Here is a 26,135-nt window from a genome sequence, read left to right as displayed (position 1 = left end):
CCCAGCCTCTCTCAGCCTACGGCTTAATCAACATCACCTAAGAGAGTCGTTTGGTCAAACAGCTAATTTCAGGGACATGATTGGGTAGCCAAGAGTCCAGGCCCATGCAGGCTGAAAACCCAGAGAGGGAAAGAGTGTGTTTCGAGAGGGCAGTATGATTATAGGATGGCAAAACAGAAAAGAAAAGCTTGACAGCTGAGCAGAGCAGTGACTTCATATGTGCATCTGTATGGATACAGTTATCAAGCAACATGAAGGAGTAGTCATCCTATTAGTCTGTCTAATCTCTATGTTAATGAATTTATCTATGTTACAGTACACAAATACACAATGCACTACACATGTACACCAGATCTGGACCCTATGATGAGTCTTATTGTCTTGACAAACACATACGTAGTGGTACTTCCAAGTGTGAGTAAACCTCCTGTTGTGTTTGAAGGTTTCATCATTTGTTTTTGACAGGTCGGCCAGAGAATCAGCGTGTAACAAATTTGTGGTGATGGAAAGAGAAGAGAAGCCTTAACAACAGCAAGAAAGAAGGAAACACACATCCTTCCAGTTTGTACCAGAGGCTTTTCACTGCGGCTTAAAAGCCTTAAATGTGATGCAGAGCAAATTGTGCATGCTTTTTTTTCAGTTGCACAAGGATTAAAGTAAACTATATTTCACTCTCGACAGGCATGGCACTATGAAAGACGGTAAAATGTTTGGGGTTTTATCCTTTTACTGAGAGGAAATCCCTTAAAGAAAACTCCACCTCTGTAGAGTTTCAAACAGCATTGATAATGCAATTTATATTTCTGGGGCAACTTGAATGTTTTGGTTGTGCATTCGTACAGATAAGTGAGGCTATAATCCTGGTATGGAAACATCATGTGGAACCTCAGTACAGATTAACATACAAGCATCATGTTTGATGAACACACAACATACCTGCTATTTAAATGCAATTCCGATTTCTTACATTAAAGGGATAGTCCAGGTTTTTTTGAAGTGAGGCTGTACTTATCTGTATTACATACAGCAGATGGCGGTTGGAGCACCCCCTGTTTGTAGAAGCAGACAGGACTAGCAGCCAAGACGCTCAGCTATGCATTGTTGATGTTGATGTATTTTAGCCATTTAAAAAGGCCTACCTAAAAAAAATCAGTATCAGTCGAAGTGGACTTTGTTTACATTATTTTCACCGCTTTACCTTGCCTCCAGACGTCCTGTTCCTTTGATGCTACATTTTCCAGCTGTATAACTTCCATATTCCTAAGAAAAAATGCCCAACTGTGCCGTGCATTGTGTTAGGCCAACACTCAGCCGTTGGGTCAGACTCTCAGCGGTTTATGGAAGAGACAAGATATGCAAGAAAATTAAAATTGGACAAATTATGACAGCGACAACAACATGCTGCTCACCATGGAGACAAAGAGATACCTTATGAACCATAGTACAAAGAAGACCTTTTAATCAAGGGGACTGAATGGGCCGAAAGAGAGGAAAAACTTCTGTGGAAACTGGATGCCTAAAAGGAGCAGAAGCTAACTGTGAACAGTAGATGCATGCTCATGGACCCAGGAAGCTATCGCTGCCTGGATTTGGTTACAACACATCCTCAGGATCTTTCTGAATCAGAAGATACCGGAGCTTCACACTTAACTGGTTGTTTGGTAAGTCATATTTACTGTAATTTTACCATATGGTTGGATACAGGAGGTGTTATCTCGCTTATTTGGCACTAGTTTTACATAGGTCTCTTGAGCGAAATGTTCACTGCAAAGGCCGAGTTGTCTCAGTCTTGCAGATGAAGAGGTCTATACTCAGTGTAACTAGCCACAGCCATTTTTATTTCTTTGTTTGAACAGCTTGGAAAAACACAAGCACACGCCATCTTTAAAATCTTTAGAAAAGTGATGTTTCATTTCAGCTGGATGGCGCAACAGTACTTTCTGACCCAAAAAGCTGACTTGCAGCATAGTGCTGTGTTTGGCACAGTTGGAGCATTTTTGCACCAAATAAAAAGGGCCATCTGACAGCAACGTGAAGCAGTGAAAATACTGTAAATATAGTGTCCGCCTTGATTTTTTTTCTAGGTAGGCCTTTTTCTAAGTGGCTAAAATATGTTTTGCTATTAGCCCTAATCCACAGCAATGCATAGCTGAGCTCCTGGGTTGCTAGTCCCGTCTGAATATCCAAACAGAGAGACTATAATACACTGACTATAGATAAGTATATCATACAGCCCCACTTAACAAAACCTAAACTGTCCCTTTAAATGTGCGTTAACCCTTCCATACCAGAGTCAGTCCAACCTCTACTTGACTCAGGTCAGTAGGAGCAGCTTGGATAGGACTCAGAGCACTCATTGGTCCGGTTGGACTGACATACAGTACTTCAGCTGACACTGAAGGACTTGAACACACTGTTACTATTTAAAATGATTCAATCATTATAACCACTTCCTCTGTAACATTCTGACCTCAGACCGAGGCTTAGTGTGTCCCTCTTCTCAGCTCAGGTGGAATGGAGGCTATTACCAGCAAAACATAAATACTACATCACTGGTTACCAACACCAGTGAATTTAGACAATCAAGACTTGTTAAGACAAAAGGCATGGATTCATGGCAGAAGCAGTACTTTTGGTAACATTATAACATGTAAAACTGGTTTAGTTTATTCATATTTGATTATTTTCGTAACTGTTTTGATTAACTCAATTTTTTCTAAAATACTGAATAAGCCAGCTTCCACTCCTGAATGAAAAGGAAGCCAAACAGCACTCATAGTTTCTGTCATACTTTCTAAAGTTATCATCAAAGTACTGAGGATGTTTCCACCTATAGAACCAAAACATTTATGTTATTTCAAAGTAGGCTTTCGCCTAGAGATGATGTTTTCCGTCATTTTCTCAAAAGTAGCAGCATGATAAATGAAAATACTGTACGGATGTTGTGCTGCAACATCACTGTTGCTTTTCCAGCTATTCCTGTGTTTTGTGTGTGTTTCTGTGTGATGTCAGTGGGTTTACCTCCACATAGAGAATGGGAAAGATGCCAATCTTGTCTCCCAGCATGCCTTCTGCCCAGTTCTCGTCCACTCGCCTGATTACTGTCAGCACCTCATCCTGGGGAGAGACGGAATGAGTGAGACTACACACATACACATTCTGTATGTACACCCCACCTGCATTCACATGATAGCAATTTAATTCTTTTTGTATCACTGTTTGATTTTAAAGACAAAAAAAAACTAAGGAGAGGATGAAAAAAACACAAGCTTTTGGTCAGAATTTAGTAAAAACAACATCTCAGACACTAAGTGAATGGATGTTTGGGGTCCAAGATACTTTTTTTTTTTTTACCTTGCTGAGGCACCTAGATCAACAGATCTCTTCTTAAATGGTCAACTTGATCCTTAATTTTCTGGCTAGAAACATTCCTCATCATTTTTATGTGTCTCTGTTAGATTGCCAGACCAAGGAGTTTTGCAAACATTCATTCATTTTCTGTAACTGCTTATCCTGTTAGGGGTCACGGGGGGGCTGGAGCCTATCCCAGATGACAATGGGCAAGAGAAGGGGTGCACCCTGGACAGGTCACCAGACTATCACAGGGCTGACACATAGAAACAGACAACCATTCATGCTCACATTCACGCCTACGGGTCACCAATTAACCTGCATGTCTTTGGACTGTGGGAGGAAGCCGGAGTGCTCCAAGAAAACCCACGCTGACACGGGGAGAACATGCAAACTCCACACAGAAGGACTCCCTCAGCCCAGAGTTCGAACCCCCCATCCTGGATTCGAACTGGGAACCCTCTTGCTGTGAGGCCACAATGCTAACCACTGCTGCCTTGTTGTATATTGTGAACTAAAAATCATGTGTATCATGCTTTTCCAAGACATATAGTATATGTTTTTAGACTGATAGGCAGCTCCTGTGTCACTTCATTCCTGTTGCCTTCATTTTTCTCATGTAATATCCATAGCAATATTATATCCAACACACATGGAAACATATTATGTTCCTCGTTCACCGCACCCACCCACCGACTTCATCATTAAAGTGCTTCTCCCTCTGTTGCTCCTCTCCTCACATGAATACGAAGCTCTTGCTTAGACCATTAGAGATGGCAGTGATAATGCTGGTAAATGACTGCTGTATATTAGTCATACTGAGTAATTACCTCTCACGTGAGAAAACAATATCACACACACACTGGTTTCTGCATGCCAACATGAATACTGCTATCCACAGGGGCACGTGCCTCTGCGTGAGTGTATGGCTTTGTGTAATCTTCAGTCATTAACCTGTTGATTAGTTCAGCTCTAAGACGCGAAGTAACGTGAACTCTGACTGTCTCGTCATTATCTGTTAATCCGGATGTAGAGCGCAGTGTGTGTGAGACAAGGTATCCAGTGTACCGCTATGTTTTGCAATGCTGTGATCAGTCCTAAAACACCTACAGTGAAGTGTACAGTACACTGTAATTTAATAATCTTTCTCTCTCCACAGACACACAATTAGAGTGCAGGGACAGAGTGGATGTGTCGAGCGTTCAGTCCTCGCATAAATGAGTCTGTGTAACAGCAGGAACAAAATGATAAGCTTTGAGGAACACAGCAGCACACAGAATACAAATTACTGTGTACACCAAACCCAACCTGGAGGACTGAGTGTCTTCTCTCGTCCTTATCTCTCCATCTCCATCCCGTCATTGTGTGACTAATTTCTTACTTTTAAAACTTAATATATTTGTAATAATCAATAATTAATTAATTCATCTGTGATTAACAAATACCCCTACCATTACAGCAAGAAACAAAAACAAATATTTTTATGTTCATTCATTCATTTTCTGCAACTGCTTATCCTGTACGGTTTGTGGGGGGGGGTCTGACATTGGGCGAGAGGTGGGTTACACCCTGGACATATCGCCAGACTATCACAGGGCTGACACATAGAGACAGACAACCATTCACACTCACATTCACACCTACGGACAATTTAGAGTCACCAATTAACCTGCATGTCTTTGGACTGTGGGAGGAAGCCGGAGCACCTGGAGAAAACCTCACAGAGGTGCTCCCCGACCCTGGGGTTTGAACCCCCACCCTGGGTTTGAACCAGGAACCTTCTTGCTGTGAGACCATAATGCTAACCACTGCACCACCGCGCCGCCTGTTTTGGTTATTTACCTAATTTAAGTGCATTCATAGTTTCATTTCAGCTCATTGTGAAAGTCTATACTTCATTTTGCTGTCATTTACAGTAGTGCTAGTTTCTCTCCTCTCCGTGTTTCACCAGGGGCCTGGCTTAACTCATCCACACACACAGAGCAGTGCACAGGAGAGGAGAGAAAGGTAAAATGAACATTCCACAACTTGTTACATTACATGCAATAATTATCCTTTATTTATTCATCTATCCAAAATGGTTACAGGTGATCATAATGTTGAGAATTGGGCTGTCAAGATTTCTGATTACTAATTTTTCTGCATCAAGACATAACCTTCCAAGAGAGAAATATGATGCATCTAAGAATCGATGTTTCAATCCACCCCCACTTTGGACCCACTCTGACATGAACCATAGAATATCTTCCAAATCCCACTTGCACAAAATTAAATTTCAAAAATAGAAAGAGAACCAGTCCAGAGGGGACCAGACGACAGTCAGACTTGATTATGTAATTAGTCCAAAATGCTAAAATCCTAAATGCCATCACTTTAACAGATCCAAATTAAGAGAGACACCAGTGCTGGCAGGAGCACAAGCCTCTGATAAACAAGCAGACTTGGTCAGAAAGACCAGAAACACAAGCCATCTTTCTTGTGCTTCCCAGTTCGTATTTGCATCTCCTGTCAAAAACCACAGTTTTGTCCTGCAGTGATGCTGATCCACCACACTTTACTTACATCTCTTTCAGTAATAGACAAGTTGACACACAGACCTGAGACCCAAGACTCCTACAAGACCCCACCCTACACGATTACACTGAATATAAATAAATATAACAACTTAAGTTCTGGGTCAGAGTCTTGGTCACTAAGAACCACGAAAACCAACAGACATCAGGATGGAGGTTCCTCCCTGACTACAGCTAGCAAAAATATTTTCATTATTGTTACTTTGATATATTGGTTAAGTCCCACCAGAGACATTATCACATAACTTTGGGTCACTTTTATGGAAACCAGCTGCAATCGGGGAAATTTCTTTCTGATACAGCATGTCATAAAAAACAAGCTCAGCACACGGCGTGCACAACACATAAGCAGACACAATGTATTACACCAAAATCATCACAGTATTTCTAGACGGACAGCAAAGATCCTTCCAGTCTGAGGTACCACTGTACTCAAAGGTTTCTCACCCTGTTTTAAGGAGCTTTACTCCACATTAAAAATGATACTGGCATGGAACAGTATTTACCTGTGTAGTAGTTTCTGACTTCATGTTGGTGAATATGCAGTTTTAGGGACTTTTCCATCTGAAAAAAAGCTTGTTTTTTTCTTTCAACTTCTTGGCAAAAATATGAAAGAATTCAGATACAAGCGCAAAATATTAGTAGCCAGCATTTTCATTACAAAAATATTACTGTCAGTTTTAAAAATGTCTTCAGTTAAATCCTCATGGGGCGAGCAGGCTGGTAGTGATCAGAGAACCTTTACAGGCAGCAGCTGTTAGTGTACATTAAACTCACCCTTGAAATACCTCATATCAGACCCACTGAAATAAAGATCTGATGACTGATATCAGCCAGCGAAATCCCTCTCATCTGTCTAACACACACAGTGTCAATAAAACAAGGCACAATAAAAGCAAAACATTACACTCGTATAAAAGGACTTTCGAGGAAATTCCTTAACATATGATCTGACACTGGAAAACAACTGAAACTTGGCAGTACTTGGAGTGTATTCCTCGCCAGTTTCTTCCATTACCAGTTAATTTCATATGAACAAAATGTTACTGTACCACAAAAAACATAAAGGCCTGTTCAGATATTAGCAACTTAGAAGTATTTTAGCTGAGCACAGGACTGTCTGGCAAAGCTCACATTCATGCAGCAATACTGCTACAGGTCAGTAACACATACATTAACCCATTTCAGGACTCAATTCTGATTGCCTGCAGGGTATCTGTTAAAAACTGATAATGGACACCTACTAAGTAGTTCTTGTAAAACTGCACTGGCTACATAATAGTATCAACCTGTGTCTAACATAAGTAGGGAACATAGCCAAAGCCTTTGTTCACAAATGAAACTCAGTGTTAGTTCAATCAGGAAGACTTTTTTTATACTATATCCATTCACAATTCTCCGTCAATCCGACTCCCACCACTTCCACCATTCAGCTGACAATGGGTGTTCCCTCTCAGGTTAGCCAATCAAACTTTGCAATGATCTCCTTCGGCCATTCAGGTCGCTGCTGCAAAACTTTTCATCTGTTCTCCTCTCTGCTTCCTTCAGCTGTCCTCCACACCATTCACCTCCAGTCACCTTATCCAGAGCCCAGGACAAGCTCATCAAAAGCCCATTCCTCTTCACATCCAGATCCTCAGCCCCCTCTTAATCTCATCTCATCACCACCATTACCACCACCAGCGTCTAGACTCCATAGGGGGTGATGTCTAATCTACTATGTCTTTACCACCCTCCTGGAATAGATGACATCACGATGGGGTCTAATCGGCAAAGACTTTTCACACTTCTCATACTTATGTGCACATGTAAATAAATATTCTTTTCTCACGGAAACAAGTCTCTCCTGATTGAAAGAATTTACAACACTGAGTGTGGTCCTTCAGTGCCTCATCCTCCGAACACCACATGATGGAGACTGTAGCACACGTTGCAGGTGCTACACTGCCCCTCTGAAGTCACGCAATCGTTTCACATCCCATCCACTATTCAACTCGCTACTTCATACTGCAGCCAACAGTAATATTACATGTAGCATACTGTTTGTCCATTATAATCTTGATATTAATTTAGGAACAATGACATGGCTGGATAGCTAGCTAGTCTTTGTGTTCAACATACTGTCAAAATATATTTACTGTAACATTTTCAGTGTTACTGACTTTGAATCTTGCTAGCATAACGTTAGCTTTCTGTCTCACAGCTAAGCCAAAGGGTTCTATGAGCTGAGCGGAAAAGAAATATCTCCAACTGGTCGTATCTGAGGTACATCCTATCTACTGGATTAGTGAATAAAATTTCCATTGCATAGGAACCTTATGGGGCAGTGATTGTTCCATGTATTAGGGACACCCTCAGGTGTTACGGTTTTAAGACTTCGACTGCAAAATCATAAAAATATAAATGAATATTCTTACTTTTTATTTCTTTGGTAAGTGACCATGGCATAAGCGGGTTAATGCCCTTTGAGGTATCCATTATCAGGTTTTAATGGCCTTCGCAGAGGCCAGTTTTTAATGGCTACACGTGGGAAGGTTCACACCTCCACGTTGGCCATTAAAAACTGATAATGGACACCTCATCAGAAATGATCACTTCACATGTCAAACAACCTCACAAACAACTATGTCATTGAGAGGTGGTACTATAGAAGTAGTTTATTTAAATCAGACTTGATCAGCTGTGAACTCTCATTGCTCTGGATGTAAATGCTGATCACATTATTTTATTTACAAAATAGAATAAATGGAGTACAAGAAATATCTGGAGTAGAAGGTAAAAACTGCAGCTCTTTTGGGAAGGCACCACGCAGGGCATGAACTTTGTTACCTCGTTTGAAGTTGCTTTGGTTTTCACTCTGAAACCAATCTGATGAGTAGAGTCAGCAGTGATAAATTATTAGTGATCTACAAAGAACCACTGTGGTTTAACAGCACAGATAAGTGTTTTCTTCTACTCCGTTATTTATGCTGTCGTAAATCCAGCCATCCCTCTAATCTCTCTCCACTGATTCACCCATACAACCTGTCCATTTTACACAAAACTATTTCCTCAGGTGAGTGTGTGTATACAACTTGTGTCTGTGTGTGTGTTACCTTGCTGAAGGCCAGACAGTCTTTATCCTGGTCTTTATCTTTGACCTCAAAGTCATACAGCGCTTTGCCCTGGGGTGGAGTTTGGCTCAGGGGACGCAGCAACTGGATGTAACTGGCGGGCAAGAAACCATGGCAGCCGTTGAGCTCGCCGTGGTACCAGTTGTCATCCACCTTGCGTCGCAGGATGATGATGTCACCCTTGGAAAATTGGAGATCGCCTGGTTCTTTTCCTTCGTAGGAGTAGAGGGCTTTACCGCAAGGCAGCGCTGGTATATTCTGAAAAACAGAAACATTACAAACATTTACTTACTTTACAAAGAAAGGACTTGACATGCACCAAACAAAACAAGAAGTATGTTCTCCTTATGCTCCTTATGACGGTGAGCAGCCTTTTCTTTGACTCTGAAGAAGACGCAGTAGCGTCGAAATGTCAGTCTGTTTGCACCTTATTAAAAGCTCTGCAATTTTATCGAGTGCTCCAGCCTCCTTTCATTTGGGTTCAGTCATTTTTTGAAGTGGTCCACTTGATGTAATGTCTACTAGTTTGTCCTGTGCTGTGAGCGCCGATCCAGTTTTATTTTTGGCTGAAGCGCAAGAGTGCCTTTCCTCGGTGAGCAGCGATATGTTGCTCCAAATAGTGCAAACTTTTTTTAATTTTTTTTTTAAACTGCCACTACATCCGCACAGTATTGTTCCCCTGCCCTCTCGCAGTGCTTCTAATGGCCTTAGCAAGACTCTACCATGACTGAATGGAAACAACCAACCAGATCCAAAGAGTCACTAATGCAGCTGTCAATCATGTCAATCACTGCTCGTGAACTGCAGTAAAACTGTCAAACTCGGCAGCGCTGATCAAACATTAATCAAGATTCTATTCTATTCTATTTCTCACGTCAAATGTTTTCAGAAACACATTTTAGTGTACTGTTTAGCTGTAAAGTAAACAGCTGAGCCAAACCAAGCACCACCCAGGAGATGAAGCAAACTCACATTTTGCAGCTAAACAGTACACTAAAATACGTTTCTGAAAACATTTAAAAGAAATACGCAATGCAGTAACAGATTATTTGATCAGTGCTGCTTAGTTTGACAATTTGGCCGCAATTTTGATTGACATGATTGACAGCTGCGTTAGATACTCCTCGGCTCTGATTGGTTGTTTTTGTCCAGTCACAGTGGATTCTAGGAAATCCTATTAGAAGCTGAAGGAGGAGGCAGATTATCTGTCTCATGTACTACTGTCAGGATATAATTACAGTTTCAGCAAATATGCAAAAATAGGTATTTTGTTGAAAGGTTACCAACTACAGCTTTAATCTTGTTGTCTGGTCAGTGTACAAATGGTGAAGCGCTTCTGCCACTGCTGGTGACTTTAGCATTCTCTGGTTAGTGCAGTGGTTCCCAATTTGGGGTTGTCTGAAAGTTGATATCTGAAACAAATTTCAAATTTTTCATAATTCATAATTTTTTTCAACTTTCTTGTTTAATATACTGGATGTGTGTATGTGTATCTTTTCAGGCCTCGTAAAAGCCCTTGAATGAGGGGCGCCCATTTGCTCACCTGATGGAGCAGGCACCCTACGTGCAGGGGCTTTGTTCTTGACACAGCAGCCGTGGGTTCAATGCCAACCCACAGCCCTTTGCTGCATGTCATCCCCCCTCTCTTCCCCCCTTTACACTGATAAACTGCCCTATCAATTAAAGGCAAAAAAAGCTCTAAAAATATCTCTATAAAAAATCCCTCAAATGAGAGATGTAAAAAAAAAAAAAAAAGATCATAACTTGTGAGAGTCTCTAATCCCGCATAACCTGCATGATTAGGGGTCACAAAACAAGCCAAAAAGGTTAGGAACCACCAGGTTAGAGTGCTCACATGCTGCTGTTTTAGATACTTTAATATATTGCTCCTAAGCTTCGACTTGTTGTTTCCTACAGGCAGAGCAGATGAGCAGATTACCTGCCAGTTATCCCAGCCTACACCAGAAAACAGGGTCACAGCGAGAATAGGATTTTCTTCTATAGCGCACCCCCACATAGTGATTAACATAAATGGTTAGATGACAGGTGTATTTCCACATAAAAATCTTGCACAGAGCAGCATTAAGTGCATTTTGAAGCCTCTGCAGAGGATTAAAAGCATTGCTGTCAAGTAGTAGTGCCACTGTGTTGAAACGATGTCAGATAACTACACCTCACAAACCTAGGGGTTGACAATTTCCAGAATTTACAGTGAACTGCAGTTTCATTATATTCTTCCTATTAAGGAGCTGGAAAGTGTGCCTTTTATGCCATGCCTGGAACAAATCAGTTTCAAGTCTGTTACGCAACAATGTAAAATATGTTGTACGGATCTATTCGCATTGTTCTCTTTTCATTTTTACATTTGTAGTTCCTCATATTTGAGGGAAGGTACAAATGAGGCAGCGACTCCTGCAGTGATCAGTAAATTAATTTGGATTAGAAGACAAAAAAATCCTGGGGGCAAACTGGTTTTGAGGCAACTCAAAACAATGGAAAATCCAATATGTTGCAAACTGTTGGCCCTGGAGACAAATTTGTAAAGCATGGATAGTTGGGTATGTGCTCCAAGTTTCATTTTATTCCCCCCCAGCAGTATGTGAGATATGACTGGTTATTAAAATGTTTGCCAGGTAATTGCTGCTCCCACCTTGGGCCAAACACAGTAATTTTGAAAATGCCAGAGCAGCGTGATGCATCACTCCCCGGAGTTTCATCAAAATCAGGTCTGTGGTGTCTCGCTTATCACATGTGAAGGACAGACACACACTGACCCATTTACCCTGCACAAAAGTGATGTTTTAAATGATGTCATACTTGTGCAGAAAATGATGTTGCATTGAACTTTATTCATGTTAAAGCTCTTTTAAAAACAGCAGGTGCAGGACTGATTAATTTTTTCTTGACCATTCCCTAAAACCCTTCCCTGAACAACCGTCCAATCATAGCTTAGCGACCGCAACTAGGCACAGCATTAAGTAACTAACATTGATATTGTAACCTGGAGCTCATTTTGTTATACAGGGAGCATACTGTGGAATAGCGTCCCACTAAACAGCAAGCAGTCACAATCTAGAGGGGTTTTAAAAGGTCAGGTCCGGCCTCATCTCTGGGGTAAGATGACCAATTAAAATGTGACAGGCAGGTCATAGGTGGTTTATTGCATTTTTATTATGTTTCTTTTTTTCTTCTAGTGAATGCTTTGGTGCTTTTATTGTAAATGCTTTTGGGCTTTGTGAAGAAAAGGACAATATTAAGACAGGGTTTGGAGTTCATCTCTGTTGGGTTTTTTTTTGTATGTAGGATGTCCTTGTTTTTTTGTTGCTTATTGTTCTAGGGATTCTGTTTTGTGTGTCTGTTTCTATGACATCAGGAACCATTTTGGAAGTAAGTGTTTACACTTCACATGTTGTCTCTCGGATTGACTGTCTTCTATATTCATAAAATCAATCAATAAATCAATCAATCAATGAAATCAGTTATCTAGGCATACCTTACTTTGTGGGGTAGCAGGTTTAGCATTTCCCACACATTCAATTTTGTGTAGCAGCTTTTCTATTTTTGTAGCTGGACCGTTCATGTCGCTCAGGTAAATGATAGTTTAGATAGATGGATGACCCTCCCCCTTACAATAATTGGCAGAATCAACATTATTAAAATGAACATTCTCCCCAACTTTTTATATTTATTTCAATCAATTCCTCTTATACCCCCACCAACATTTTTCTCCAATATGAGGAAACTGTTCACAAAATTTATTTGGAACAAAAGACGGTCAAGACTTCGCGTAACATTGCTATATCTTCCATATGAAAGAGGGGGGCTCCAGCTACCCAACCTTTTATGGTATTTTAGGGCGGCTCAGCTTAGGTCAGCCTTTTTTTGGTTTTCTAACCCTCCCAATTTACCTTGGATCCAGATAGAGGAAAAATGTGCCAGAGGGCTAACTTTAGATACATATCTATACTCTGACTCTCAAAAAACTTAAGCAGAATACAGCTAACCCATTTGTTAAAACCACAATTATAGCCTGGCATGATTCACAGGAAATGTTTAAAGTGCCGACTGGGCTTTCACAATTTGCTCCTATCTGGGGCAATTCTTTATTTACACCAGGCAAATCGGATCGTGGATTCAAACTCTGGGCTCAGTTGGGACTACAGAAGATTGCAAATCTTTATTCAGATAACACCCTCATGTCCTTTGATAATCTTAAAGAAAAATTTGGGATCCCTCAAACTCATATGTTTAAATACTTTCAAATACGGAGTTTCATCCACTCAAGGATGCAATCATATCAATGTCCTCCCCTAAGTACTATTGAAAACTTGGCAACATCTGACCTATATGCTAAAAGTAAGATCTCAGTATTATATAAGAATCTGGTAGGAGTGCAGTTGGAATACATACTCTCCGTTTATTCATTTCTCGTCACACTCTTTGAGCACAGTGCGCACTCTGGGCCCAAGTGGAGCAGCAGACTCAGTGGGCTCAGTGAAAGTGAAACTAAACCGTTCATTGCACTGGGTCTGAAGGTTTGCCTCTGCAGCAGCTGCTCCTCTCATCTATTGATCTGATCTGATCTGCTCTGACCGGATCAACTGATTAGTTATCTATGGTGCAACTCATAGAACTCATGAAGAGTTCCACCTGTGCTGCATTCACAGACCCGCAAAATGGTCGACCCATGGCGTCAGCTACTGCAAACATAGATTCTAATTCTGCGAGAAACACTGAAGGTACATAAAAAAGCCCTATTTATTTACTCTATATTTATCTCCCTACTTTTTTTTTCTTCTCTGTTTTTTTTTCTTTTCTATGTCAGCTCAAGCATTTGGATGTTAACCTGCACGTAATGACGGGTGCTGCTGCCACACTCAGACCAATTTGACATCGTTCACCTGGAAACGCTGTGATCCCGCCCAGTCTGAGAAGATAACGCAGCTCATCACGACAATGACCTCGCAAGATATGTTTCCACTTAACATTGTTGAAGGTAAAAGCCTCAGGAAGTCAAAACAATATGTTGAGCCTGAATGTTCATGTTCACATTCATACTGCACGGCGCAAAGTATCTCATACTCTCATACTCATACCGGCATTTAAAATCCAACATGGTTGCTGAAGATTGTTTTTAGACTTCCAAGGGCTCTTACTGCACACAATATTTTTTGGGACAATGTTTCAAATACTTGACAATAAACTGTGCTAAATTTTGGCTGTTTTCTGGGTGTTTTCCTCTTTTTAGACTAGTTGACTAGTGTTAAAATTAAGGAACATCCCTAGTAATAATAACAATAATAAAATTATTATTGATGTCTCTTTATCAATCTTTATTAAATATTTACTTTGTACTCTGTATATCTTCTATCTCTTAAATTTCTCTACTCTATTCCTCCCCCCACTTTTGTTTCCTTCTTTGAATAGCATTATGATGATGATGATTATTAGAACATGTATATTTGCACATATACTGTACCACACACATACACACAACAAACACACATTCCCCTCCAAACTGCACCCACAAACCATCACTATTATCATGTGTATCTACTACTCATGTACATATTATTTTAATTGCTGATTTGTTATTAAAAGAGAGAAAAAGCCCTATCTGCAATTAGCACAATGTGCGATGTGTCCCCACTATGTGAAAGCAGATTAGAGCTGCACGATATGAAGAAAATGCATGATAAAATTGCTCAATATTGCCATTCTCATAGTACTGGTGGAAAAAAACAGATACAAAGGTGTACTCAGCCTTTCTGCTGCTTTCAGTATAATGCTAAAATTCAACAAATTGCTAGTCGACCTAAAAAAATGAAAGGGGATCCAAAATTTCTATTGAACACACTGAAAAGAAAATATGAAAATATGAATAAGAATTATAGTTATATTTTAAAGTGCAGTTTTCTACTGACACTCCCTTTCAACTTAGTCATAACTATTGTGATGAGTTTACTGCACAAGTTGCATTGCAATGTCGGCTAAAAAAACAACAACAAACAAACACAATACAGCTATCAGAGTTTAGGCTAAAGTTAGCAGCTCTATCCTGATTTTCATTGGATTTGGGGAAGTTTACACACCAGCAAAGCTTGACAAGTGTAGCAACAATAACCGAGGGGAGTGGGGCATCAATTAAGAGTTAAATTGGATCAAGTTCATCCCATTACATGTGGTGAGATAAGATGTTTTCCAATAAAAGCTCCAAATCTGCAAGCTAATACAGTTTTTAACTTGCAGATGACACAAAAGCTACATTTCTATACAACCACTGACACACAGATATTCATCATCACACCTGTATTCACATTCTCAACCACACACACCCAAACAAACACTGCCACATTTGGCACACACTTAATATACTGAACATGTTCTTGAAGGAGACAGGTATTAAAAGGGAGTTTATCTTAAAGAAGATCCAGGTAAACAAACAGCAGCGTGTAACAGAAGAATGCATGAAAGAGAAACAACTTCTTTTCTTCCCAGAGAAGGTGTTTACAATAACACTATGCACACACACTTACAGACACACACACAAAATCTTTTTTATACACTCACTTACATTCTCCCCAGACGCTAAGCTGAAGAGAACAGCCTAAGGCTCCGGTGCCTGACTGTACTGAGATCAGTGGTGACGCAATGTGAGGAAACGCGCGCGCACACACACACACACACACACACACACACACACACACACGAACAACAACACAGAGCTAATGCTGCTGTGACTACCACTAATCCTACTATCAACTACTACCACTATTCAGCAGTTACTGTGACTGCCATCTGAAACTACACTAAAGATTAACACTAGTCAGTGGACACCCAAATATTTCACCCATAGGTGACTGGTCCCACTTACACTTGTCATTAAGTGTTTAATATCTGGATAAAAATCAGATGCCATTTATTACACTGAGCCACATATGTGTCTACATTGCACAGATCACAAATGTTATTATAATCCATCATTGTTTCCCAGGCTGTGTGCAAACCAGCCTTCCACCAGGTCACTGAGCAGCGGTGATGTACCTGGAGCTGTGCGGCAGCTGCCAAAAGTGACTGACTTGTTCAAGTCAGCAGTAAAGTAACAACAATTAACAGTTAAAAATAAAAGCTAACAAGTTCACCATTATCCATAAACTAACACGAACCCCTTAAAGACTCCTATGTATTGACTTTGGGCAAGACAAAAGTTTTATTGTCCTTACCGGCTCTCACTTACAGCTCTCCTTCACCCATACAGATCAATGCTCTCTTACTGCCTGACACAGTCACACCTGGGAGATGTTAAGCTTATGTATGTGTCTTAAGAGAGAGAGAGACTGTTTTTAAAAGTCTTTTCAACATGTGGCTAGAATGAGTCTAAAATCACCTCCAAACAGAGCAACTGGACTTCAATATGTCTCAAATGCATTTACACTTAGAATTCTTGAGATCAGAGCAGCTTTGACAAAGTGTAAATAGGGTCACTGTTGAACATCCTCATTTTAAAACCATTAATCCACTCAGGCCATTCTTATGCACTGTTTTTCTACACTCCCAAATTCGTACATATCCCAAGTAATCATGAGTCAGTAATTCATGCACAACCTAAGGTGTGCTGTGATCAAGTGACCAATGTGCTGACGGGACGAAAGAAGGAAGAGGTCTTGAGCGGTCCAGTAAGGAGGCAGTTGGGGTGGTGGATGGGTCACAAAGCACAGGGCTTTCCCCAGGAGACCGGTTCAGAACCTTGTTAACTTTGAGTGAACTTTTAATCATTTAAAGATACGTCGTTGATGGGGTGCTAATTCGTAGGATATCCTATGAACCGTTGTATGGGGATACATTGATCTACTGCAGTAATAGCCTCCACTCTTTTGTCGTTTCAGGGTTTCCACAATATTTTGAGACTTGGCTGCATGGATTTGCTCCCATTAATGCACAAGAGAGAGGTCAGGTACTGATGTTGGGCAATAAGTCCACAGTCACTGATCCAATTTATCCCAAAGGTGGTAGAGTTCAGGGCTGTGTGAAGTCAAGGTCCTCTATGCCAAACTCAAACCATGTCTTTGTGGACCTGACTTTGTGCATGGCGTCACTGTCATGGTGAAACAAACTTAAGCCACAATTTTAGAAGCACACTATTGTTTAACATTAAGACTGACCTTAATTAAAACCAAGCAAAAACTCTAACACTGGATCCGAATTGCGTACTATATACCCAATATGTATACTACTGTTCAATATACTTTTGTGTACATAAACAGTAGTATGCCTTTTCAGATGAACTGAGGTGTAATTACCACACCATGACTTCCTGAGAGCCTCTTTGCCGACAAGGATTCAAGGATTCAAGACGTGCAAACATGGAAACACTTGCATATCTCATCGCTATTTCAAAACAATATTTAAAGGGAAATTTCGGTTTATTTCAACCCGTCTCCTATCGTCCTAAATTTGTTTCAAGTCACTAGTGACATAGAAATAATAGTTAGCATGTTAGCCATTAGCCTAGATACAGCCGTAGCATCAGACCTGTTAAAACGTAAGTGAACGGGCATACCTTCAAGTGCAAAGTTAGTCCACTAAACAAGCTTTTTTCCACAAAGACCGCCTCGGCTGAGCTTTGCAAAGCAGAGCTAGAGGGATAAACAAACATGGCAGCACACCGGTAAGGTAAGACAACACGTTTACATGTCGTTTTCTATATGTTCTCTGACATTTATCCTAACGATATGAGGCGGTCTTTGTGGAAAAAAAGCTTGTTTAGTGGACTAACTTTGCACTTGAAGGTATGCCCGTTCACTTACGTTTTAACAGGTCTGACGCTACGGCTGTATCTAGGCTAACGGCTAACATGCTAACTATTATTTCTATGTCACTTGTCACTTGAAACAAATTTAGGACGATAGGAGATGGGTTGAAATAAACCAAAATTTTCCTTTAAACTATATTTCGTAAAGCAAAGTGATATCTTTCATTTCTTAGACACTTAAACTCAAAATGAAGCCTCACGGTCGCTGCCTGTTAAGAATGTTGTCCTCGACTGCACTGCATTGTGGAATATTTATGCTGACATAGTATCCAGTGTTTGCATATTGTCATATTTCACCAGAAATAGAATTCACATACTACTGGTTTCACAACAAGGTTTTAGACATACTAAAAAAATCCCATACTTTTTTAATGTACCAACAAGCAAGTAAGTATGGAAGTTTAGACACTTTCAAAAAAATACACCAAAATATATGAAGAGGTGTGTCCAGATACATTTGGCTATATAGTATATATTGTATAATAACTTATAACTTATATTTGGACCCAACTATACAGCGTATAAAGCATTGTGATGTTAACACATTTATACCAAAGTTTTTGTGGCAATTAGTTGGGGCTGGGTGAGCAGTACAAAGTCTATACTTGTATTTGGAAATGAATGTGAACACCCCATGGGAGCAGTGTGTGTGTGCTTGCGTATGTGAAAGGAAGACAGTAAAAAGAGGAAGGGTGAAGGCAAAAAATAGGTAAAGTAATGGAGGAGAAGAAAATATACAGCAGAGGGGAAAAAGTGAGAAAGGAGGGAAGCAAACTTGTGATTGTATGGTTTGTGGTTCGATCCTTGGCGACCCATGTGTCATAAAAATTATGTTTATATGCTCTGAATATGTTATCCCAGTTTCACTGCGGTAAGAAATGCAATTTCTGCCTGGATTATGTTCACAGGCACCATTTTTGGTGAGTGAAGAAAGTGCTACATTTTTGCACCACACAGAGGTCGATGGGAGGGCGTTGGGGTGGATAGCTGCTTGTCTTTCTTCTCACTTTTACTCCCCCTTTATTTCTCTTCCCCTAGGCCAACAGACTGGGGTGACCTCCTAGAGGCTGCTGGAGGGCCTCATCAGGTAACTGCTGGGTTTGCTGCTTGATGTCGAGGGGAGTCACTGAGCTCCCTCTGCTGAGGGGCATCAACTAAAACTAGGGGCAGGCTGCTGTCTCTCTTCACTGAGCCTGGAGCAGGGGGGTCAAGCTGCATGAAGGAGGCCTATATTTTTTAAAAGGAAACGATCCCACCTGAATCTCAACGATGGGCCAATTCTGTTGTTTGATGTTGTATTATTCCAGTTATTCCTGGGGATACAAACTCCATCACAAGAGATCTGTCATTGAGAGCATCTGAAATACACCACAATGTCACTGCAAGTAAGTTCTCCTCTAACTCTCATTTCTTTTTGTTTAAACTGAAAAAAAACCTCCACCTCTACTGGTATCAACCCCCACTCACACATACACGTGTGCTTCATGAAAATTATTAGATGGCATCAGCTTTCAATTTGCAAACGGAAACATTCGTCTTCTAGGTTAAAATGTGCATAATTCCTACATCAGACGTACTGTCACCTTAGTAGAATGTCAACTCTTTCAATGAAATAAAACAAGACACTATAAGACCTTGAATTTCTGGGAATAAAGACATTTTTAAGACTACAAAGATGTGTTAGATTTGAAGACTGTATTTTATACTTTCCTTTATCTTCACCCCCAGTCTTCTCTTCTCTCCCTCTTTTGTTCAGGGTGTGCTGAGCTACTTGAGTGGCAGTGCTGGTGCTTTGCTTAGTGTCTTTACAGCATTGTAAAGGCCCCGTAACATGTGCTCTTTACTCCATAAATGTTCTGGCAAGTTTACAGTACATGCTGGCATCATGTTCTAAAAGGACCCAGAGTCACTGTTAAATGGTTGATGTTAAAATGGATGGTCCGGAGGAACGGTCAGAGGAAATGCAAGAGTGTTGATTTTGACCACAGCCACAAAGCCTCTCCTCCCGTCATTGCATCTTAACAGTATGTGCTAAGTCCAAAGCTTCTCATCCAGGGGTATGTGGACACTGGCAGAAAGTTGACAGAGGGCCCTTCAGTGTGGGCACACACCCCGACGAACTCCCGCCCTCCCTTTGCCTCTCTGGCAGAAAAGTAGAGTACAGCCATTTGGGTCATTTGGGCTTGCCGGAGGCTGCTCAGGGGCTGTGGGATAAAGCCAGGTGGCTGAAAGTAAAGCCAGGGCCCACAGAGCATGCTGGAGGCTTTGTCGGGGCTGGAGAGAAAGTTATAGCAAGTGAGAGGAGAGAAAGTTATAGCAAGTGAGAGGAGAGCCAGGGCCTGCTGAGTATGTTGGAGATGCCACATCCAGAGGTGCGCTGACACTGGAGGAAAGCCGACAGAGTACATTCGGCTGTGGACAAAGACCCAGCAGACCTCCTGCCCTCTCTCTGGTTCTCTAACATGCTCTGTGGGCCCTGACTCTCCTCTCACCCGCTATGACTGCCTCTCGAACAGCCCTGGTAAAACCTCCAGCATGCTCCGTAGGCCCTTGCTTGACTTTTAGCTGCCTGGCTTTATCCTACAGCCCCTAAGCAGCCTCCAGCAAGCCTTACTGAAAAAGGCTGAGCTCTGCTCCTCCGCCAAAGAACCAGAGGGAGGGCAGCAGTTCAGCTAGATCCACACCCACAGCTGAGGGCCCTCTGTCTTTCCTCCAGTGTCCATTTACCCCTGGATGTGAAGCTGTGAAAATGTTGTTTGCAGGGGTTTCATGCACCTGTTGTGCCCCTGTTCAATCACAGCACAGTAGGGCAGGACTTGTCCCTCCAGACCATCCATTGTAGCACCAACCCTGTAACATTCACTCTAATAATTTGTCAGGTAACATCTCTTTAACTCTTCCTTTATTGCTAAAATGAGGAAAAACACAAACATCAGGGCTCAACAGTAACAATTGCCTGATTGCCCATGGCGACTGAAATACCACATGGGGCTAGTAAATCTAGCAACTCACTTGCCCGATCAGGGAATTGGTAAAGAAGAATTAAACACATTGTTAAACCTGGAGCTGATGATAGAAGCAGCTAAGGCATGAGCCATTTTGCTTCCTTCTCATCTCTAATGAGAGTTGCACATGTGCAGTACCAATCGCGTTTGCAAGAAGATGGCGGTGGGTAAACACAAAGTTTATGAGCTGAAGTGCAAGCAAGCATTTCAATTATCCTGGACACAGGAGTTTAGCTAGGTGGCACAAGAGGATGTGGGCAGAACTCCAACAATGCATTGCACAGTTTGCCACTAGTTTGAGAGCAAGGCAGATAAAACGGGGGCAGTTCTTAAAGTCATGTCAATTCCCCGGAAAATGTCAGTGGAGTGCCATAACATGAGCTGAGAGCATTTTGCTGGCATGGTAGCTAAGAGGGCTGCCGACAACCCCTCTGGGGCCTTGTCCATGGTTGTACAAAACATGGCAATTAACTTTAGTCCTTGTTGTTGTTTGATTAATTTGTGTAGGGGCAAGCAAAAATTGACTTTGGGCAAGTAGATTTCTAACCCACTTGGCCATATGTGAACATCTGTACGTACATACATAGAATATACACACACATAATTATATAGTTATACAATGTATAAATATAGACAGAATCTTATGCCACCTTCTTAAGACAGCAGTGTAATACATTTAACATTTAATTATCATTTAACTGCACAGCAAAGCAAATGCTTTGAAAATTGGAATTAAAAAATTGCACCCTACATTTACGACACAATTAAAGTTTCCAGCTTTAATCGAATTTAATGCAGCATGACAATCCAGGAAAAAACTTCTTTACCTCCAGAATCAACAGCATGTGGGTATGTTAGGAGTTAAAATGAAGGCCAAAACTTATCTGTGCCTTGTTAATTCTAACTGTGGTGCTGTCTATCAGGCTGTGTCAAACACGCAACATAATTGTCTTGTGAATGAATGATGAAATTGAGGAGACAATTCGTCGCTGCATTGTGTAGACACAGATTTGATATCTAGTTAGGGTGCTGAGGCAATAATCGGCCGCTTGCCTGCAAGTTTATAATCCATCACTGTAGCAGGCTGTGAGATAACATCCTTCTTCGTCAGTGTCATTACTTTCAAACTTGCCAATGTCTTCCTGCTGTGTTGCCACTAGAGTGAGAAGAGAAATTAATCTATCTAGAAGAGTCATTTCATGTGTGAAGAAAGTGGAATTGTGCGAACAGGAAAAATCAAACCAGGATTGTCGTATCCTTCATGTGTGAAAAGGGTCTTTTAGTGTTGTACCTGTCAGTGGTACAGTATTAGCATCACACACACACACACACACACACACACACACACACACACACACACACACACACACTTCTCATTCAGAGTGCTCTCTCACCCCTGTGGTGCAGTAATTAGTGTTTGTGGATTTCTTTAATGGACAGAAGGGGGGTGTGTGTGTGTGTGTGTGTGTGTGTGTCCTGCCCTTAGGGACATACACCCAAACACACAAGTCCCTCCATCAACCACAACTGAGACTCCCATCTGTTCAAGTCTCTCAGTGTATGTGTGTGTGTCTGCTGTAGACATAAGGTACAGGGAGGTGACTTGTCCAACATGGGACTGACTGCTCCATTCAACAAGGCCCCTGTGACACACACACAAGGGCTGACCATGTGTGGCTGATGGATCGACCAGTTGGTTGCTGTGGACAATTTAGCACGACTGGGTATTTGAAATAACGGAGTTTCAGTACTGATAGCAAAAAGGTGAATATAAAGAGGGTTTTCTACTGAATCTTTTTTTATCATTCAAGAAAAAAAGGACTGGAAAATGCTTTTAAATGTTACATGTTAATTACAAGAAGCCACATAATTACTTACACTAAATAAAAGGCAGAAAAAACTGTAAAAATCTGACCAAGCATTCAATGCCAAGTCAGTACATCACAGTTTTTGATACTCTTGCTACCAAAGCATTCAGTTCATTACGTAAAATACATGTGTTCAGGTTTAATACACAATCCTATCTAACAGGCTTTGTATGTTTGTGTCTGTTACTGCCTTCCTGAAACTAAATTAATTAATTCATATAAGTGTTCTATGGGAAATTCAGAGCGTACAAGTTGTCTGTACAAGGTTCTAAACCATAGACTGTACAAATAATAAAGTAGCTACTAGGGGTGTAACAATCCATCGATCTGAAATGATCAACAACATGTAAATTTTTAAGTTATGAATGGTGGAGAGTCCGCTAGCCACTAGGCTAATTTATGCAATGTAAACATGCTTGAGCTAATAATGGGGGACTAGCAGAAAACAACTGACATGTCTATGAACCTTGACAGATATTACTGAGCTGAATTTCATACCTTAATTAAATGATCGTGTTATCAGATGCAGATGATGTTGTCTCATATAATTCGCAGGCCGCTAAATTGCATCGTCTCGAAATCGTATCGTGGCAGACTTTGTAATATCAGCAAATACTGTATTGTTGTCTAAAGAATCAATGTGATATTGTATCGTGATGAAACCAGTGATTTATACCCCTGGTAGCTACCGTGTTGTCACGGTTTGTGGCCACAAGTTTGGCCTTTCTTGGTTTGAAGAAGTGACCATATTTGGACAAGAGATTGGAGTTGTGGCGTAGCGACGGGTGGATCTGGCTCAAAGACTGTGGCCACACTTCGCAGACAGTCACTCAAGCAGCCCTCCCCTAAAATATTCATAACTTTGGGCCTTAATAAAATGTAAATGGGTGAGATTAAAAACACCCACTGTACAATTGTCATGAATGTTGAAATTAGCCATATAGACCCAAACTGATTTTTGTACCGGGCTGTAAACATGTTTATTTCCGCTGTAAATTTGGCCATTTTAACATGAAGGTCTATGAAGATTTACTTTTGGAGCCAGCCTCAAGTGGCCATTTGATGAATTGCAGTTTTCGGCACTTCCGCAACTGCTTCATTTTTCAACCTTGGAGGCTGCTGCTTGTTCTCTCATGAAGGTGGCTGAGCTGGTGGCTAGCAGCTAACGGTGCCAACACCATAAACAGCATTAAACAAGACATAGCAGTGTTAACCCCTCAGGGAATTGGAAGTTGGGTGCTATGCTTCCGCGACAACACTGTCCTGATATCAGTAGTAACCGCTGTATGAGAGCAGAGCAGAACAGCAGTGTTTAGCTAGTCAATCAATCAATCAATCAATCAATCAATTTTATTTATAAAGCCCAATATCACAAATCACAATTTGCCTCACAGGGCTTTACAGCATACGACATCCCTCTGTCCTTATGACCCTCGCAGCGGATAAGGAAAAACTCCCCAAAAAAACCCCTTTAACGGGGAGAAAAACGGTAGAAACCTCAGGAAGAGCAACTGAGGAGGGATCCCTCTTCCAGGACGGACAGACGTGCAATAGATGTCGTACAGAACAGATCAGCATAATAAATTAACAGTAATCAGCATGACACAATGAGACAGAGAGAGAGAGAGAGAGAGAGAGAGAGAGAGAGAGAGAGAGAGAGAGAGATGCAGGTAATGACAGTAGCTTACAACAACATTATTGAAAGTAATAATATTATAGTTATAGTTCTGGCTACTGTGGTACAATATGTTGAAAGTATGTATTAATATCTGGCAGTATACATGTGTGACAATAGTCATATGTGTATAATAACACATATGACTAGTCAATGGGATAGACACATACACTAACATGCAAGCTGGATTGGCTTACCATGACAAGCTATAGAGTAGCTCTGATTACAACACACACAAAGGGAGCGTGACTTCATTCTCTGCTCGAGACGCCATTACTCCACTATATCTTCACATAGCAAATACTCGTTTGCTGCCATATTAATGCTCTGCCTTTAACCTTTAATATATCTTTAATTTCACACCAAGCTTGCACACTGTCATGATGGCGCACCCATCAATTATCAAGGACTTCTGTCGAGAATCAAATCAGCACAAAAGGACAAATGAAAAGTATCAACAGCATGGTCTCACCTTTCATTATATCTTGAGCTATAATTAACACCATGTCATCTGCATTGCTGAGCATTCTCCCAAATACCTCGTTCTTATGTCAAACACCAACACCTTTAGATGGTTTATTGTGTGTCTGTGAGAGTGTTAAAAGAGACAGTGAGTTTTCTTATTCTTGAGGAAAAGTGTTAAAGACATGGGGCACCACAATGACTTCTGAGCTAAGAGAAGAGGAAAAAATAGAGACAATATTTGAATTTACTTCTATGTTCTACAAAGATCTGTATTGAATTGAACAAGATTAAGATTTACAATGCAAACATTTAAGCAGTGCAAACAAATGTAGTCAAAATACACTGGGTGCTTAGTAATAACATGCTCACATAGTGCATAGTGCATAGTGCTTACATAAGTGATACGTGATAAAGTGCATTAGAGATACTGGTGTCATGTATGTCCTTATCAAATGTCCAGTATGTGCTGGGGGAGACTCTGACATTTATCTAAAGATCTTCCTCTGGAGGTCAGCCAGTATGTGTTTCACCACCATGTCGCTGTCTATCACAGTCTTATATTGTCATGGCAGATCTGGTTTTCCAAAGTTCTTCGTAAAATATGCTACTAATTACCTGGTTAAGTTCTTTGGATTTAAGGACATCCTCTCATTCAGAAGTCCATACGTGCCTGAGGTGTAATTCAGATGGAACTTGAGACCAGGACCTTGTAAAGTGGTCCTAACCTCCTGTGCTCTGCGACGGTCCATTAGCAGGTGCTGTTGTATCTCGTTTTCATTACACTAAATCATTGGTCACTTCTTTGCGGTAGCAACTCAAAGACACTACAGCTCTCACAGGAGGTCTGCCAACAGAAATAAGCCCCATCTCTTCTTTAATTTACCGCAGTTTACTCTCCCAGTTTTCTTCATTACATTCACTGTTACAGATTTCTTGTTTAACCTGAATATTAATAATCCAAACTACTTCTGTTTTATTGTGATTAAGTTTAGCTCCAGATGGCCTTTAAATGAGAGGGTAAAACATCCATCTTCAGCTGATTTTTTTATAACAACTGTGAGCGTAAACAGAGGCTGTGACTTTGTGCGTGTGTCCTACATGTGTACCAGTAATACGGCTGTCGTTACTTTGTTTTTTATTGCTTGCAAGACAGCAAAACATCAACATACACACACAGGTAAGAGCACATCCAACATGTACGCATATATATATATATATACAGATATAAAACATACTGTATATATACACACCCAAAGAGCTCGTAAAGCCCCCT

General features: G+C 40.8%; 1 protein-coding gene across 2 annotated transcripts in view; it reads right to left on the bottom strand.

Moving 5' to 3' along the window:
* Window positions 1-26,135, bottom strand: part of LOC117250999 (E3 ubiquitin-protein ligase SH3RF3-like) — a 150,123-nt gene that overhangs the window by 44,547 nt on the left and 79,441 nt on the right. For both annotated transcript variants that reach the window (XM_078174416.1, XM_033616950.2), the window contains exons 2-3: window positions 9,020-9,295; window positions 3,022-3,117 (exon numbers count right to left, since the gene is read on the bottom strand). In XM_078174416.1, the coding sequence (XP_078030542.1) occupies window positions 3,022-3,117; window positions 9,020-9,295 (372 nt within the window). The remainder of the gene's footprint in view (window positions 1-3,021; window positions 3,118-9,019; window positions 9,296-26,135) is intronic.

Source organism: Epinephelus lanceolatus, chromosome 14 (assembly GCF_041903045.1).
Source record: "Epinephelus lanceolatus isolate andai-2023 chromosome 14, ASM4190304v1, whole genome shotgun sequence".
Classification (NCBI taxonomy): domain Eukaryota; kingdom Metazoa; phylum Chordata; class Actinopteri; order Perciformes; family Serranidae; genus Epinephelus; species Epinephelus lanceolatus.
Note: the sequence above shows the minus strand (reverse complement) of the source record. Positions and strands in the feature narration are given on the sequence as shown.